We start from the raw sequence: 16,655 nt of genomic DNA, 5'->3' as shown, positions 1-16,655 counted from the left end.
CTAAGGATGGAAATGGAGCATTAACTCAGATTTTAATCCCTGTGTGTGTTCTATATATGTGTTTAAATAGTCACTTTAAATAACATATTTACATCTCTATTTTTCCCATTAACTTACAACACTATTAAGTATCCACACAGTAAGATGAAGGTATTTGTCTTCTAACTATTCCTGTAGCTTCCTTCTCCGCTCCATATCTCACCATCTCATCGTGCTTCTGAGGATGTTAACTTTAACATACTGTCTGGCAACCACCACCAAATCGTTTATATACCATCTTTGACGATTCTGAAGTGGGAAAACAGTAAAGCACATTTAAATTACATTTTTATGGAAGTATTCTCCATTGCCAGTCACAGTTATGTGTTAAGGCTCTTTCCTTATGGTCTCATATCATATTATCTGGACCCCTCAAAGGAGAATTTTCCCAGAATTAAGGTCAAATGAATTCTATCAATTGCTTAAATCACATATTTTTATTTTGTTTCCTATTTGGATCATACTTGTCTCCCATGGTCTTATTTCTGCAGGAACGCCTCAACATTTTAATTTTTGTTCTTGGGTTGCTTCCTTTGCCATTTTGAATCATCTCTTTAGATTATTAATCCTATTTCCAATTCTACACAATTCTCCACCACCAATTACGTTGACCTGTTGTTTTGTTTGTTTGTTTTTTTCTTGAGCACAAGTCTGAACTAGCTACTTTTCAGTGTGAAAGGAGATCCCATGCAAGTGGAGAGTGGCAGGCTCTGCTTTGGAGACAGCAGACATGGGAGAGGAACTCTAAAGCCAGAGTGAAGGGAACTTCCACATTAAGAGCCAATTCATTAGAAAGTGTCTTGGCTTTTAAGAGAGATGTCTGAATTTTAGTTTTTGCTTTGAAGAAAAGAAAAAGCTACTGTCATCTTTATTTTAGGTGGACTTATTAGTTATCCACCCATGTGTAATGAATTATCTCTAAATTTAACAGCTTAATATAGCAACATTTATTATTTTTCCGGCTTTTGTGGGTCAAGAATCTGATAAAACTCAGCTGAGTTTCTTTGACTTATGGACTCTTGCAAGTCCCACAGACTTTTTATGACCCAATCATGGAAGTGACATTTCATTATGGCTATTGTTATGTCTACCCCAATACTCAAGGAGAGGATATTACACAAGAGAATGAATGTCAAGATCAGAGATCACTGGTAACCATCTTAATCTCATACAGTAGGGGGATACTAACTGGCAATTCGAATGGATATTTTCTTCTAATATCCTTCCATATTGCTCTCATCCTATTTATCCCTGGATGTCTCTCTGGATCATATTCTAAGAAGTGCTTCTTTCTGTTTATTTCATTCACCAACCCTATTTCATCCACTTTTGGTCATTCACTAACCTCTTGATTTTGCTGATAAAATATATTTTCTTTAATGGATTACAGACCTTTTTCTGGAAGTTGGGATACTGGGTATTCAACCCACGGGCACTTTATCAATGAGCCACATTGTTAATCCTTTTTATTTTTATTAATGAGACACAGTCTCACTAAATTGGTGAGGGTCTTGCTCATTTGCTGGGGCTGGCCTTGATTTTATGATCCTTCTGCTACAGCCTTGCCAGTTGCTGGGGTTACAAGTGAACACCACCATGCTTGGCCAATTTTATTCTTATAACTTTTGGTTTTATAAGATCTTATGAGGGAGTGGCACAAAATTATTCCCGCCCCCCCAAACTTGAACTGGACATGAGATTACTACAACGACTGGAAGAATTTAGGTAGTTTGGCACTCATGGTTTCTTTAATACTTAAAGTCATGTGCAGAAATTATTTCAAGTAATGTCTTTTCTTATATGAATCACAGATGAGAAGTTTTCTCCATATCCACAATTAATCCAGTTTCAACTTTCAACTTACTAAAATGTAAAGAAGACCTGCCATTTCTGAACCCCAAGCTTTGTAGCTTACCCCCATTAGCTTAAACTGCTGAGGAAGTTTTTATTTGCTTGAGTATATTTGATATTGCACTTAGACAATGCAGAGAACCTTTCAGTCTTTCCAGTTTGACAAAGTTTAGCAATAATCATTTGAATTCAAATGGCAATCACAAAAACTCTAAATGTCTCTCTGGTTGATAAAGGCTGTGTTTCTTTGCATGATTTTATTTTCATTCATTTCTGATGGTTGGACGCAGATGATGTGGTGAGCCAGCAAAATAGCCCTCATTCTCTCTAATATCTTATCTTTAATGAAATATTAGAAGGAAATGTTCTTGTATTTCTGACTTCATAATCCCCTATTCATCAAAGAAGAAAACCCAAAGTGAAAGCCAGCTGTAGTTGTATCTTTGTATCCCATTTCAATTTGTTCTAGCAAGTAAGGAACAGAAATATTATAGAGGCATTAAAGTAGTGTTGGCCATATTCTAACATTCCATCTTTTAAAATCTTGACTTCAAAAATGTTTTTGTATTAATTTTGGTGAAATTACAGCAAAATCCCTGCTTGCTTTGCAAAAAAATGAGCTCAGGAACTAACTCATTAAAAAGCAAAGAAGAGATAAATTTTACATTCAAATCTAATTAAACCTAACTAAAATCTTTTGTAACAACCAAATAGGTGAAATAAAACATGTAAATTTTAAAAAATGATTTAACATAACTTTTTAATAGCTAAAATTTCAAATGAAGACAATAGGTGACACAAATTTGAACAATTTTAATTAATGTTAGGAATATTATTTCCATTCTGCTCGGTCTCCTAGATGAAGGCCAAGCTATTCATTTTTTCCTGGGTACATATAATATCAGAGCAGCTGATTTGTTTAGCAGACAGCAGGTACTTATTAAGTCCTATAGCTAGCTTTCTCTTCATTTCTCCCGAAAGGTATTTATTAGCAATCACATTACTCAAAGATCACTCAACTACAGGTACAAGAATCTATTTCAAGATAGAAGACATAATTCCAAACCATGAAAAAAATTCTACAACTTACACAATATTCATTATGAGATATAAATAAATGAATATATTTTTCATAATCACACATACCTTACATTGTGCTCAATTTTTTACATTTGAGTTTATATTATATAAGTATATGCTTTGTTGTTGTAATTTTTCTTTTTTGCTAAATATTCTCATTAAAGTCATAAGCTAAAGAGAGATCAGAACTTCAAAGAAGGTCATTGTCCTCTGAAGTTAAGAATATCGTTTTGATAGTAATATAGTTCCGGTGTTTTCTTTTAATTCACTTTAACTTTCCTATAAGATCAGCTTAGCTAAACATGTGTCAGAAATTAAGAGCATTTTTGTTCTTTTTGTTTTTGCAATCTAAAAACAAGAAATAAAAGAACACTCCCATTCTAAGAAGTATGTAAATAGAGTGAAACTCCACTTCATATGGAAAGGAAAAATCTAACTAATTAGTAACAGAAAAATGTGTTTTTATCAAGTGGTATGACCTCTTAGAAAATGAGAAAGCTGAAACTCAAATGCACACATTAGGTAAAGTATCACAATGCTGAAGAGGTGTGTTTTAGAAATTATCCAAACTTTTTATTTAATTTTTTCAAGACTAGATTCTATTATTTCAAATAGTCAAGTTACATCAACTTTTATTTTTTCCCATGATGTCTAGTCACTAAAATACTCTCATTTTCACATCACTAAGCCTTCATTATCAGGTGATGGAACGGAAGAATGAAATATAAGACAGGACTTCAACTTTATTTAAGAAAAGTAGAACCAATCTTATATTTTTGATTTAAAATAAATGAATTAAGCTTTTGAATTACATTTTGATGCATGCCAGTCACCTTCACTAAAATCTCCTCATTTTTAGACTACATATAAATTATCCATGTAGACATTATGGTAGAAGTATTCAGATGAATTAACATAGAAAAAGCATTTTAGAAAGGAAAGAAAATATGATGAAGACAGGCCACAGATCTATATAGGTATAAAAAAATATCCACAACCATATTCCGATATTAGCATCATTTTATTTATTTGCAAAGTAAATATTTATAAGACAAGCACTGTGGATGGGAAAGAGACCATTCAGGCAGTCCAGAAGCAGCAACAAACACAATGGATTGGAATTCCTGCCCTCACGTTGATTCAATTTTAGTGAACGGAGATAAATCTAACATAAAAATTTCACTGTAACAAAACGTCACCTAATGGGTCACTTAAACCTCAGAGATTTATTATCTCATCGTTCTGGATGAGATAATAGCTAAGAGCAGAGTGCTGCCCCATTCGTTTCTGCTGACAGCTCTCTGGTATGTCTGTTACTGTAAAAGGATTCAAGTCTCTTGGGATTAAAGACCTACTCTTATAATCGCAAGCAACATTACTTACCTCCTAAGAGTCCTATCTCACAAGTACAGTCACATTGGGATATCAAGTGCTGAATTTTGGAGGAGCATGGGTCAGTCCATGGCACGTTCTGAACTTGAAACAGACTTCTGCTCTCAAATTGGAAGCTTGGTGTATTTTTTATGGTACTACTAATTTCTACAAATTCAACCTCAATGGCCTATCCAAACATCCTTTGAAAAATGCCTAAAATTTAACTTTATTTCATTGCTTCCACCATCTCATCTTTCTCTGCAATGAACAATGACAACATAATCTCCTAATTAGCCTTCTGGTCTTGAATCAATCATAAATAGTACGACCTAATTGAGACTAGCAATATCACAGTAGAGAAAGTTTCAGGTCAAACTTTCCATTCTCCAGGAGAACCAAAGAAAATCTTATTTTAATTTATATAGGGAATATTCATTGTGAGTGAACAAAGATACTTTTCATCTTGTGCACATACCATCAGAGTTTCAGAATATTTAGAAATCATATTCTTCCTAGTAATAATGGCTGGCTCTAGTCCCAGTGAAATGGCATATCTGTCATTTTTATTATTCTCCAAAAGGAATTTTCAAAGTAAATGGCAGATATTTCTCTATTTTGAAACACCATACTGAATTCTTTTTAACACATTTGATCTGTTAACAAAGAGAATGTATTCGCTCTTTTGAGAATGGGCTAGAGGGCAACTGTGTCATTTGATCTATGAGAATTCATATGTTGCTAAAGAGGCCAGAGACAGTCATTGACATCCAGTGAGACCAGGAGACACACTCTCCCATAAGAACACCCTACCATGGAGTGGTGAATTAAGGGCCAAGAACTGGATATATCTTTCACTATTTTTACTAAAGGGGTTGAACTTCCAAACAACCTCCAAATGCAGCATGCATGGAGAGTCTTGAGATACATTTCTAGCACTTATTAGCACTTGGACATTTATAGGATGCGTTTGGATGAGACAAATAGCATTGTTCTTCCCTGTGCATTGATATTTTCTAAGTACACAATTAGGTGTGTAGGGAAGCAAATGATTAGCCTCTGAAAATAGGAGAATAGGAAAAATACTATTTGTTCACTCTTTTCAACCTCATTGAGTTAAAAGTCCTCTAAATTTTATATTTTGTAAATGCCTGAGTAATTGTACTATGTACTGAAAGATTACCATAAAGGTAATAAGGTAATGGTATTCAATTTCATTTATTTACATTGATAAATTCTGAATTATAGTCAAGATAGATATGGGTAAGTGAAAAATAAAAATATCCCATATGTAATAAGTAGGACAATTTAGATTAAAAAGTCATTTGAGATATTCTTTTGGATTTCCTTTGTAACTCATTGTGCTTGATGAAAACTATGTTAAACTTTTCAAAAATGAGTGAAGATTAATATTCTAATAAAGGAAACTGAGCTTAAGCAAATGATTCCTTCCAAATATGCTGTTTTCTTTATAGATATTAAAACTTTATACTTTACTCATAGAAATGAGTGTCATTTGTATACTGGAATACTTATGTAACTTAATATTTGCTTAGTGGAGAATATGTGTTTTACATATTAATCTATGTGCCACATACTAAAGACTTCTTTAGAAATCAATCCCACTGTAAAATTTACTTATAATTATTATTGTTAAATTTTATTCTACATAGTAGTATGATTCATTTTGCTGTATTTACACATGCACAAAACATGATTTGATCAGTCTAATTCTTTAGTACCTTTTCTTTCCCCTCCCTACTCTACTGATATCCCTTCTATAATAATATACATTATTTTAGTCAGTATATTACACACACACACATATATATATATATACATAAATATATGTAGTATTAATTGTAATATATACATACATGGAAAAAACATAATTTGGTGAATTTCATATCTCTGCTTTCCCATGCCCTCCCTTCTTCCATATATCACATTTTCTGTATTGATTTGACTATTGATGGACACCTAAGCTGGTTTCATAACTTGATTATGGTGAATTGTGCTGCTATAGACATTGGCATGCATGTACCACTATAGAATACGGATTTTAGTTCTTTTGAATAAAAACTGAGGAGTGGGATAACTGGGTCATGTGATGATTTCATTCCTAGTCTCTTGAAGAATCTCCATACTACTTTCCAAAATGATTGCATCAATTTGTAGTCCCACCAACAGTACCTGAGTGTACCTTTGTCCTCATATCCTTGCCAGCACTTATTGTTATTTGTATTCTTGATGATTGACATTGTAACCTGAGTGAGATGAAATCTCTGTGGAGTTTTGATTTGCACTTCCCTCATTTTTAAAGATGTTGAATATTTATTCACACATTTGTTGGTCATTTGTATTCCTTCTCTTGAGAAATGTCTATTTAGATCTTTTGCCCATTTATTGACTTGGGTCATTTATTTATTTGGTGTTAAAATTTTTTAAATCTTTATATATTCTGGATATTAATCTTTTGTTGAAAGAGTAGTTGGGAATTTTTTATCCCATTCTGTAGGTTCTCTTTTCATATTCTTGTTTCCTTTGATATGTAGAAGCTTTTAAATTTATACTATCTCACTTATTGATTCTTAGCTTTAAGTCTAAATTTTAGGAGTCTTATTAAGAAAGTCAGAGCCTGCTCCAGTAAGTTGGAGTGTTGACCCTGTGTTTTCTTCTAGTGGTTGCATTGTTTCTGGTCTAACCTCTAGGTCTTTGAGCCAGTTTGAATTTATTTTCATTCAGATTGAGAGCAAAGGATCTATCTTCATTCTTCTGCATATCAAAAATACAGTTTCCCCAGCACCATTTGTTAAAAAAGCTTCCTTTTCTCCATTGTATGTTTTTGCCACCTGTCAAGGATTGGATGATTATATCTATGTGAATTCATCTCTGTGTCTTCTGCTCTGTTCCCTTGATCTTCATATGTGTTTTTAGACCAACACCATGCTATTTTTATAGTCATAACTCTGTAGTATAATTTGAGATCAGGTATTGTGATGTGTAGGCAGTATTTTACAATTATGAGTTAGTAACTCCTTTTTCTCATTCCCCTGCCCCCTTTGCATGAAATTAGTGGGGTGTTCAAGTGCATATTGAATCACATACAAGGCTCCAGTTCCATAGATAGCATCCAATGTTACTGCAGGATTTAAAACCACCAAGGAGAGTACTCCCTAAGTAACTGTTGAATAATATTAATTTTAAAATCTTGACCATAATTTCTAGTAAAACAGTGAAACATGCCATAAATAACTGCTGCCATACAAAATATATGCAACTATTTATACAAGACTATATACATGGTCAAACCAATATATAAGTCATAACAACATATCTCAAGTTGTATATTATATTGGATGTTGTCTCTCAAAGTAAAAAAAAAATGGACTGAACAAAGTTACCCAGGTAAAGATGACTTTATTCAATACTATTGCAAAAGGGAAGAGAGACTGAATTCAACGGTGCTAAAGCAAAAAGCTGAACAGTTTTTAAGAACTGGGGTAGAGGCGTTATAGCAAACCTATGTTGGCTGGTTGCATTCCACAAAGAGAAAGTAAACTTTCTCATATCTTTAATTCAGAAGGTAGTTTTAAATTACTCCCATGCTTTGGTTAGATTGGACACTATCTTAAATGACACTGGAGAGACAGTGGCACTCTGTTGATAATTATACTTCAAAGAGATGGCTCTTAGAACCTGGAGAAACCTCCTAGGTCATAAAACTGTCAAGAGGCTTTTAAGGATATTTATATACATTTCAAAAGAGGCAAAGAAAGAATTTGTAATTACAAGTTTTCTAAAGTAAATGCTGTAAGAAATAGAAGGTCAGAGACCTGTGGTCAGGAAGCAACTTGTCTAAAGTTGGGTCAAGCTGCAGGGAACCCAAGGCTGCAGCCCTGTGGTCTCTACCAATGACAGAGAACAGTTTCCCAGAGCACTTTGTATGCTTTTGCTCAGTTAAATTTCATGATAACATTTTCAAGTAAATACTCTTCTATGGAAGAAGTTCTTGTGACTCATTAAGGCTAACAGGTAAGAAAGTTCAAGTCTCACAGTAAGTAGTGTAGCCTGCATTTGAACTCAATGTAACCTACTGCTTTTGTGACCTTTTTGGGCTGTTATAACAAAATGCCATAGACTGAGTGGCTTAATCAACAGAAATTATTTCTCTCAATTTCTGATCTCTCAATTCCAAATTAGAGTTTCAGCAAAGTAGATTTCAATCTGAAGCCTCTTGGCTTAATTTGTAGGAGGCTGCCATCTTGCTGTAAGCTTGCATGGACTTTGGTTCCTGTACATAGAAAAAAAGGGAGATCAGAGGAGAGGGAGAAGATGAATGTATTCTCTTCTCCTGTTGAGTTAGGACCCCACCCTTACACAGAATCCCACCTTTATGATCTCACTTAACCTTTATAAATTCCTAAGAGATATTATCTCCAAATACAATCATGTAAGGGAATTAGGGCTTTAATATTCTGGAGAGACACAACTCAGTTTACAGGAGCTACCTCATTGACTTTATCCTGTGCAGCTTCTACAACAAAATAGGATAAATATGACAGCTTTTAGACAAGAGAAATCATTTCACCTCTTTCTAGGCTGGAAATTTCAAGATCAAGTTGCCCTCAGATTAGGTATCTGATGAAGGACTGCTTCATGGTTCACAGAGGGACACCTTTTCACAATGTGTACATGGTGGAAGGGTAGAATTCTGGTCTTTTCAGCCCCTTGGGAGGGAACTTATCCCATTAATGAGGGATTGTCCCTCTTAATCCTATCTCAAAGGCCCCACCTGCTCATACTACCAATTTGGGGATTTGGTTTCACTGTGAATTTGGGAACAAACTCAAAATTCAGACCATTGCAAGTACCAACAGCATTGCAAGCTCCATGAGGAAAGATTCTGTATCTTGATTATATTTGAACCCAACACATTGCCTTGGTTATAAGTGTTATGGATTCATTGTTCAATTAATCTCATCTGAGAAATCCATTATTTCCATTAACCCCACCTTATTTCATATAATCATAGTCAAAAAGAAAGCCATTAGGTGTCTAGAATATAGTAGCAATTTGTAGATATGTAGAGCAAAGAAATTAAGAGTAGGGATCAGATACTTCCAGAGACAATCTAGTGGCTTTGCATCATATCCTTTTATTTTGATAGCTCATTTGTTGCACACTCACTACCTGCCAGGCACTGCCCTGGGAAGAATTCAGAAGTTAAGGGCCCAATGGTGTTCTGTGGGGTCGCCTATTCATATGCTGGGAGGAGGGTCCAAGGAGGGAGATCCCTTTTCTTTGCTTTTTTAAATTAATTTGTTTATTTTAATTAGGTACACATGACAGCAGAATGCATTTTGATTCATTGTACACAATTACAGAACAACTTTACATTTCTATGGTTGTACAATGTAGCATCACACCATATGTGCAGCCAAACATGCACCTAGGGTAAGGATGTCCATCTCATTCCACCATCTTTCCTGCTCGTGTGCACCTTCCCTCCTCTTCCCTCCCCTTTGCCCAATCAAAGTTCCTCTATTTTTTCCCATGCCTCCCCTGTTATAGATCAGTATCCACTTATCAGAGAGAACATTTGGCCTTTGGGTTTTTTTTTGGGGGGGGGGATTGACTTACTCAGTATTAAAAGAGAATAAGATTATGGCATTTGCAGGTAAAAGGATCCCTTTTCTTAACCCTGCCCCAGAAAACTCATGGAACATTCAATAGGACTCCTGTGATTCATTTTCTCTATATATAAAACAAGACTCTGTATCCTTATCCAAGATGCTATTTAAGTTAGTAAGATTATGTTTGTAACATTGAGTATTCAAAAAGGTATTATTATTTTAGAATCTGAGTATTGTTTTCAAGTGCATTGATCTCTCCTTGTGAGGTAGCTGAGAAGACTGGATTAAAAAGTCTTTAGAGAAGAAAGATACATAGAATTTTCTGTATTTATAGGATTCTAAAAGCTCCATCAGTACCTTCACAAGAGTTTTAAACAGCAATATTTTAATGGTTTACTCCAAACAAGCACCCTCTTAACAACTGGTAAACATTTTATATGATTATGGCCAAGGGAAGGAATTGAGAGAGAAAAAAAAAAAACAACAGGGACCCTTGCATTTATGGACAGACTTTTTTTTTTTCTCCACAGTTTCTCTCACCTTTGTTTTTACTCTGTGGTCTCAGAATTTATTATTCCCAAGACACCTTGCAAAACACTGCAGGTGTAAACACAGTGATCTTGAAGATAGACTCTCTCATCACATAGAAAAGTAATACAGCTTTAATTGGAAGTGAGCTTATCTATCACTGAAACAATGGGATTTAATGTAGGAGTGGAACTTTGATAAATGGGTATATGGTAAGATTGCATAGGAAGTAAATGTAATTTGATTTAATTTCACCTATATTGGAGATAGAGACTAGGATATGCAGGGCGCTGTAGAAAATGGGGTAGACTCGGGCTTTCTTCCCAGGGTAAGGTATAAGCAGAAGAATACCAGGGTCTGATTTATAATTTAATAAGATTATTTCCAATGCTGTGTGGGAAACAAATTTCAGTGCAGCAAAAAGGAGGGAAGGGATGTGGGCAAGTGGGCAGCACATAAATATCATAAAATCTGTTAATTCATAGGAATTACTTTCAAGTTGTCTTTGTTTTACATGCTCCATCATCTGGGTGAGAATATTCTCAGGGCCATAATCTAAAAAGGCAGTGAACGAATATACTTCCCTAGGTAGAAAAATAACACATTGAATGAGTCACCAGGAGGAGTGTATCCCTTGTTCAACTTTGGTCATGTATTTTTTTTTTTTTGAGTATGCAATTTTAATGGTTTTCAGGAAAAGTGTGTTCTTTATACTTCCCCTAACAGGTCAGGACTAATTTAAGGTGTCACTAAACCCTTTGAGAGACACAAGCATACTTTATGTTTTGAAATTGATGAAATGTTCCCTCTAAATAAATCTCACATTGCCAGATCTGATGACATGAATAATAAAACATAACCGTGTGAAGGGAATGGCCATTTTGAGCAATATGCAGGCAAGAGATATTCATCTGGTGTCGAAAAAGAAAGCACATTTTCATGATGGACTAGGCTCTCCAGACCACTGTAGCAAACTTCCTGACATTGAAATTGCAGGACATTTCAGGGCCAAATTTGTGGAAGAAAAAGTTTCTGTTTTAAACATAAACATTCTGTATTTCTGATAGCCGGTGCCTCAAAAATTGAATAGATGTTCAAGCTCAAATCTGGTGGATACTTCCTATTCTTGTATGTAGAAAGTGGACTTTAAATAGTAGAGAGATGAATCTGCTGCAGTGATAAATGGTAATTAGTAACTCTTGCTTCTTGGCTGATATATATTCTTAAGTATTTTATGCCCTCAATTGCCATATCTGCAAATCATCCTCCTGGATGCTGAAAATAAAAAGATTGATGTCCTCCATTAAACCAGTGAGTAAAAGAGCACTTTCTAAAAAGCCAGGATAAAATGTCCCCAGCTGGGGCTAGCCTGAGGCTGGGCCACATGGGCCAAAGTCACCCCTTTGCATATTTGCAAAATTAGTGAGGGACTGGAAGCCAGCATGATGTTAGCTGCAGAGCACTCTTGTGTTCTCTTCCCAGCCCCCCACTTACCATCTGGTGACCTTCATCAAGCTGTTTAACCTGCTTACACATCCAGAAAATGGAAAACTATAAACTAGTTTGCAAGATCATTGTAAAAATTACAACAGATGCTAGATGCAATATTCCTGGCCCTTAAAGATGCTTAACAAGTGAATGTTATTATTTCTAGTAAAAGTATTTAAAAATATAGACACCCCCAAAGCATATTCAGATTTTCCCCCTATTGACCTTGTCCAGTTTTCCTTTCATGCACTCTGCTTCTCACTTGCTCCCTCTTCACCCACCTCATTTTCTTTCTCCACTCTCCTGAAGATCATGGCTTCCTCTGCTGTAGTAATGTCATTCCATATGGCATTGCACATCTGCTTTCTCTGCCTCTCTAAGTTCCATTCCATTTCAACATCTCTAATTCCTCACCTCCCCTTCCAGGTCTCTGTACAGGCCAGTTTTCTTAACATAAAATCCCATTTCTCCATCTATTCATACTTGCTATTGCTTCCTAAACCTTATTTCTACATCGTCTCTGGAGATTGGCTGTGAAACTATGGTGGATGCATTTGTATAAATCTAGTGTTGAACAAGTTAAAAGGAACATTCTAGGTGTAAGGGGTCAGTAGAGATCCTTGTGAAAGATTTTTATTATTTGTTTGTTTGTTTCTCTTCTATTTCCTACCACACTCACTCTCAGCCCTCAACTGACTAATTTATAAACCTATCCAGGACTTGACCCATGTATTCTAAGTGATCATGTAGCCCTTCATAGTAGTTAGTGTAGGTTATTGTATCTAATTGTCAAGTACCCAGGGAGAGTGAAAATTATAGAATATCTCACAATCCTAAAACATCCGTGATTTTCATTTATCAGCTAGTCCAAATCCTCACTTTAATTTCTTGTAACCTGAAAAGTTAAAAAAAAAAAAAACTTACTCTAGTGATAAAATTAATTGGAGAAAAGGGACTAGAACCTGGTTCTCTGAACTCAAGAGTTTAATTCTTTAGCTATAGCTATAATTGATTAGAAGCCAAATCTTCCCTCTTATAGAAAATTTTGTATTGTCTGTTTAGGTCTATTGTCCCTTTTAGGTCTATTATCCCTGTAGGATAATGTATATGTTATAAATTTTTTTCATAGATTAAGAAATGTGAGCAGGTAAATTAGGGTATTAGATCAAGAAAAACTCTTTAATTTTTCCTAAATCGAACCTTAGGTTACTTCTAAGTTTAAGACTTTTAGATAAACTCTCAAGACAAAATCTTTCCTATGCATTTAGTAGTATTACAGGGGAGTAGTGAAGATTATATATATATATATATATATATATATATATTTGTTGTTCTATTTTTCTTTTTTTAAATTAAGTTAATTTTTTGAGCTGGCACACAAAATTATAAAAATTGTACACATTAAAAAAAGGGACAGTAGACCTAAACAGACATTTCTCAAAAGAAAACAGAGAAAAAATTGTCAGTGGATATAGGAAAAATTGCTCAATATTACTTGATCATTGGGGACATGTGAATCAAAATCACAATGAAATGTCACCTCACTCCAGTAACAATGACTTATTAAAAAATAAAATAGAGTGATGTCACATTAAAATAGTGTGATGTCACATGCCTGTAATTCCAGCAACTCAGGAGGCTAAGGCAGGAGGATCACTAGTCCGAAGCTAGCCTCAGCAATTTAGCAAGACCCTAGCTCAAAATAAAAGACAAAAAGGGCTGGGGGTGCAGCTAAGTGCTTGAGGGCCCCTGAGTTCAATCCTTGGTACCTAATTAATTAATTAGAACTAGTAATGTTGGTAAGGATGTAGAGAAAAGATAACCCTTGCACACTGTTGGTGGGAATGTAAATTTTTACAATCATTATGGAAAATAGTATGGGGGTTTCTCAAAAAGTTAAAAATAGAACTATCATATGAATAAGCATCCTACTAGAATATATACTCAAGGGAAATGAAGTTAGTGCTTTGAATAGCTATTTGCACTCACATGTTTATTGCAGCAGTCTTTACAATAGTCCTGAGGTTTTGTTAGATTGAGTTTATAGTCTCAGTTCCTAATCTGTTCTGCCCTGGAATATAAGACATACTATTTATGCCTTTCTGATATATGTACATATCTCATGCCAGCTTCAGGACCTATTCCAAATCACCATTCTTCATGTATCCCTGTTTTTTCTGGGACACACAATCCCATGGAAGAAAACAGAATGAACAATAGCTACCTGATTTTAGCAAGAAACTTTATCTGTAAAGTAAGAATGATGGCATCTAAGTCCCAGGGTTCTGTGATCATTATATGAAATAACAAGCAATATAAAGTATTTAGCATAAACATGAGATATTGTTTAACTCTCTTTTTAATATTTCTAGATAGCATATGTGAACTAGTTTATTATGTTAAAAAGTTTGTAGTGAAGTGTTACTTTACTTTTGTAAAAGTTATATGTGAAACTTACTGTATAGTATGCAACATTGTTGTCCACTTGATCTATCGCACCAAAACTTTGGTACTTAAATGTTTAAATTTCCTGTATAAGATCTAAGAGCGACAGCCATATAAACTTATTTGGCCCTAAAGTGAATGGTGCTATAGCAATTATCCCACTGAATTGCCTTTTAAAACGCTAATCAATTAGCTTTGCTTTTGCCTCCCTCATTTTTTAATGTGATGCTGGTTCAACATCCATGAATGAAGCCTTGGGTTAACCTTTTATTCAAAGTAAGTGAAAAACTAGTCTTTTCATTGCAACCCTGTCATTGATCACCAGGTTGAAAACATTTACTGGTAAAAATGTTATGAGTTATCATAGAAATAAATCAAGAAAAAAGATTGACACCACGCACTGTTACATTCTTGCGTTCATTTTTGGTGGGACTTAGTGCCAGGGCAACTGTGATCTCATCAGTGTTTCTTATAGCACATATTTTGAAATGGCATTAAAAAAGATAAGTGACAAATATAAGAAGTTTTCAGATGAAATTATTATTAATCAAAATCCCATATCAAAATCCCATTTACAAATAAAGTAGCACTCTTTTAGTCAGCTTTTTCACTGCTGTGACCAAAAGACCTGACAAGAACAATTATAGTGGAGGGAAGGTTTATTTGGGGCTCAGGGTTTTCAGAGGTCTTAGTCTATAGACAACTGACTCCATTGCTCTGGGTATATAAGGGGGGAGAACATCATGGTGGAAGGGCGTGGAGGAAGAAAGCAACTTAGAACGTCTCATCCAGGAAGGGGAGAGAGAGAGAGAGAGAGAGAGAGAGAGAGAGAAAGAGAGAGGGACTAAATATATTCCCCAAGGCACACATGCAGTGACCTACCTCTTCCAGCCACACACTGCCTGCCTACAGTTACTACCAGTTAATCCATTCAAGTGGATTAATGCCTTAATTAGATTAAGGCTCTCATAACTCAACCATTTTACCTCTAAACACTCTTCCATTATCTGAGCTTTTAGAGGACACCTCACATCGAAACCATAACAGGTGCCCACATTTATTAAACCAGTTATAGTATTGTGACTTTCTTTCCAAAAACGTACCACCAAAACTCTCATGAGTGACTTATGCTCTTTCTTGTGGATTCTACTGTATCATGGAGTCCAACATGCATATAACCATATATCAAGGGAGCTTCAGCACTTGCTACAAATCTCTATCTTCAATGTGTCCTTTTTCTTCTCTGGTATCAGTAAAGAAAGAAGGACAAATAGTCCCTTGAGAGACAACAAAATGATGTAGTATGAGACTTGATTTCTGCAACAATTGGGAAGATATGTAGGCACTGAACCTTGGCATTAACTAAAGATGGAATTTGGTCCCCAGAAGCTTTAGTTTTGCTTATTATATAAGAAATTTTAACAAGGAATGAATGTACAGGTCACTGAATAAATTTCTAATGTTTTCATTTCTTGATATTTCTGCAATACTCCTCACAGATTTCAGATACAGTAAAATAAAAATACAGGACACACTAAATATGAAACATCTTTTTCTTAAAAATAAAGAATTTGACATCATTTCACACTTCTTTGATTTTATTCCAAAGTTTTAGGGAAGGAATCATATACTTTCTTCTTTTATTTTTAATTGTTTCACAATGATTTTATTAAGTTTCATATTTGTTATTCCAGTTTTTAAATTTTAAAAATATCTCTAAAATTTTTTTACAAGAATTTTTGAATTCACGCTAAGCTTTCTAAATGACTTATATATTTTATTTATAGCTTGGGAGGGAAAAGATTCTTATGTTAGAGTGTTAATTGTATTAGAAGATCAATAATATTCTGAGTATCAAATATTAAATACAAGAATTAATATGCTTTTTGAATCCAAAGGCACTATGATGTCACTTTTTTATTCTAAGATCCAGTACCCACTATTTTAATGATAAGGAAAAAATGTTGCTGTTGTTGTTTAAAGTATCCCACTGACATTGGTTTTGTGGTTATGGTATTCAAATTACCTTTTATATAGGGTTATAAAGAAAGGAGAAGATTCCCTAATAAATTACTTAGCAAAATATGTGTTATGGATGACTGCATACTATTTTTAAGAATGTCTTCCAAAATGTTTTCACTATTGAAAATATTTTAGAAATTCCAGAATCTAGGAAGACAGTACTGAAGAATTCTCTTGATTTTAATATCCTTGTCC

General features: G+C 34.5%; 1 protein-coding gene across 35 annotated transcripts in view; it reads left to right on the top strand.

Annotated features, from left to right (window-relative positions):
* Positions 1–16,655, top strand: part of Nrxn1 (neurexin 1) — a 1,068,088-nt gene that overhangs the window by 960,867 nt on the left and 90,566 nt on the right. The window contains exon 20 of one of the 35 annotated variants that reach the window (XM_077792131.1): positions 11,795–11,816. The exons of the other annotated variants lie outside the window; for them this stretch is intronic. Coding sequence (XP_077648257.1) covers positions 11,795–11,816 — 22 coding nt within the window. The remainder of the gene's footprint in view (positions 1–11,794; positions 11,817–16,655) is intronic. 35 annotated transcript variants of the gene reach the window in all.

Source organism: Urocitellus parryii, chromosome 12 (genome assembly GCF_045843805.1).
Source record: "Urocitellus parryii isolate mUroPar1 chromosome 12, mUroPar1.hap1, whole genome shotgun sequence".
Lineage (NCBI taxonomy): Eukaryota > Metazoa > Chordata > Mammalia > Rodentia > Sciuridae > Urocitellus > Urocitellus parryii.
Note: the sequence above shows the minus strand (reverse complement) of the source record. Positions and strands in the feature narration are given on the sequence as shown.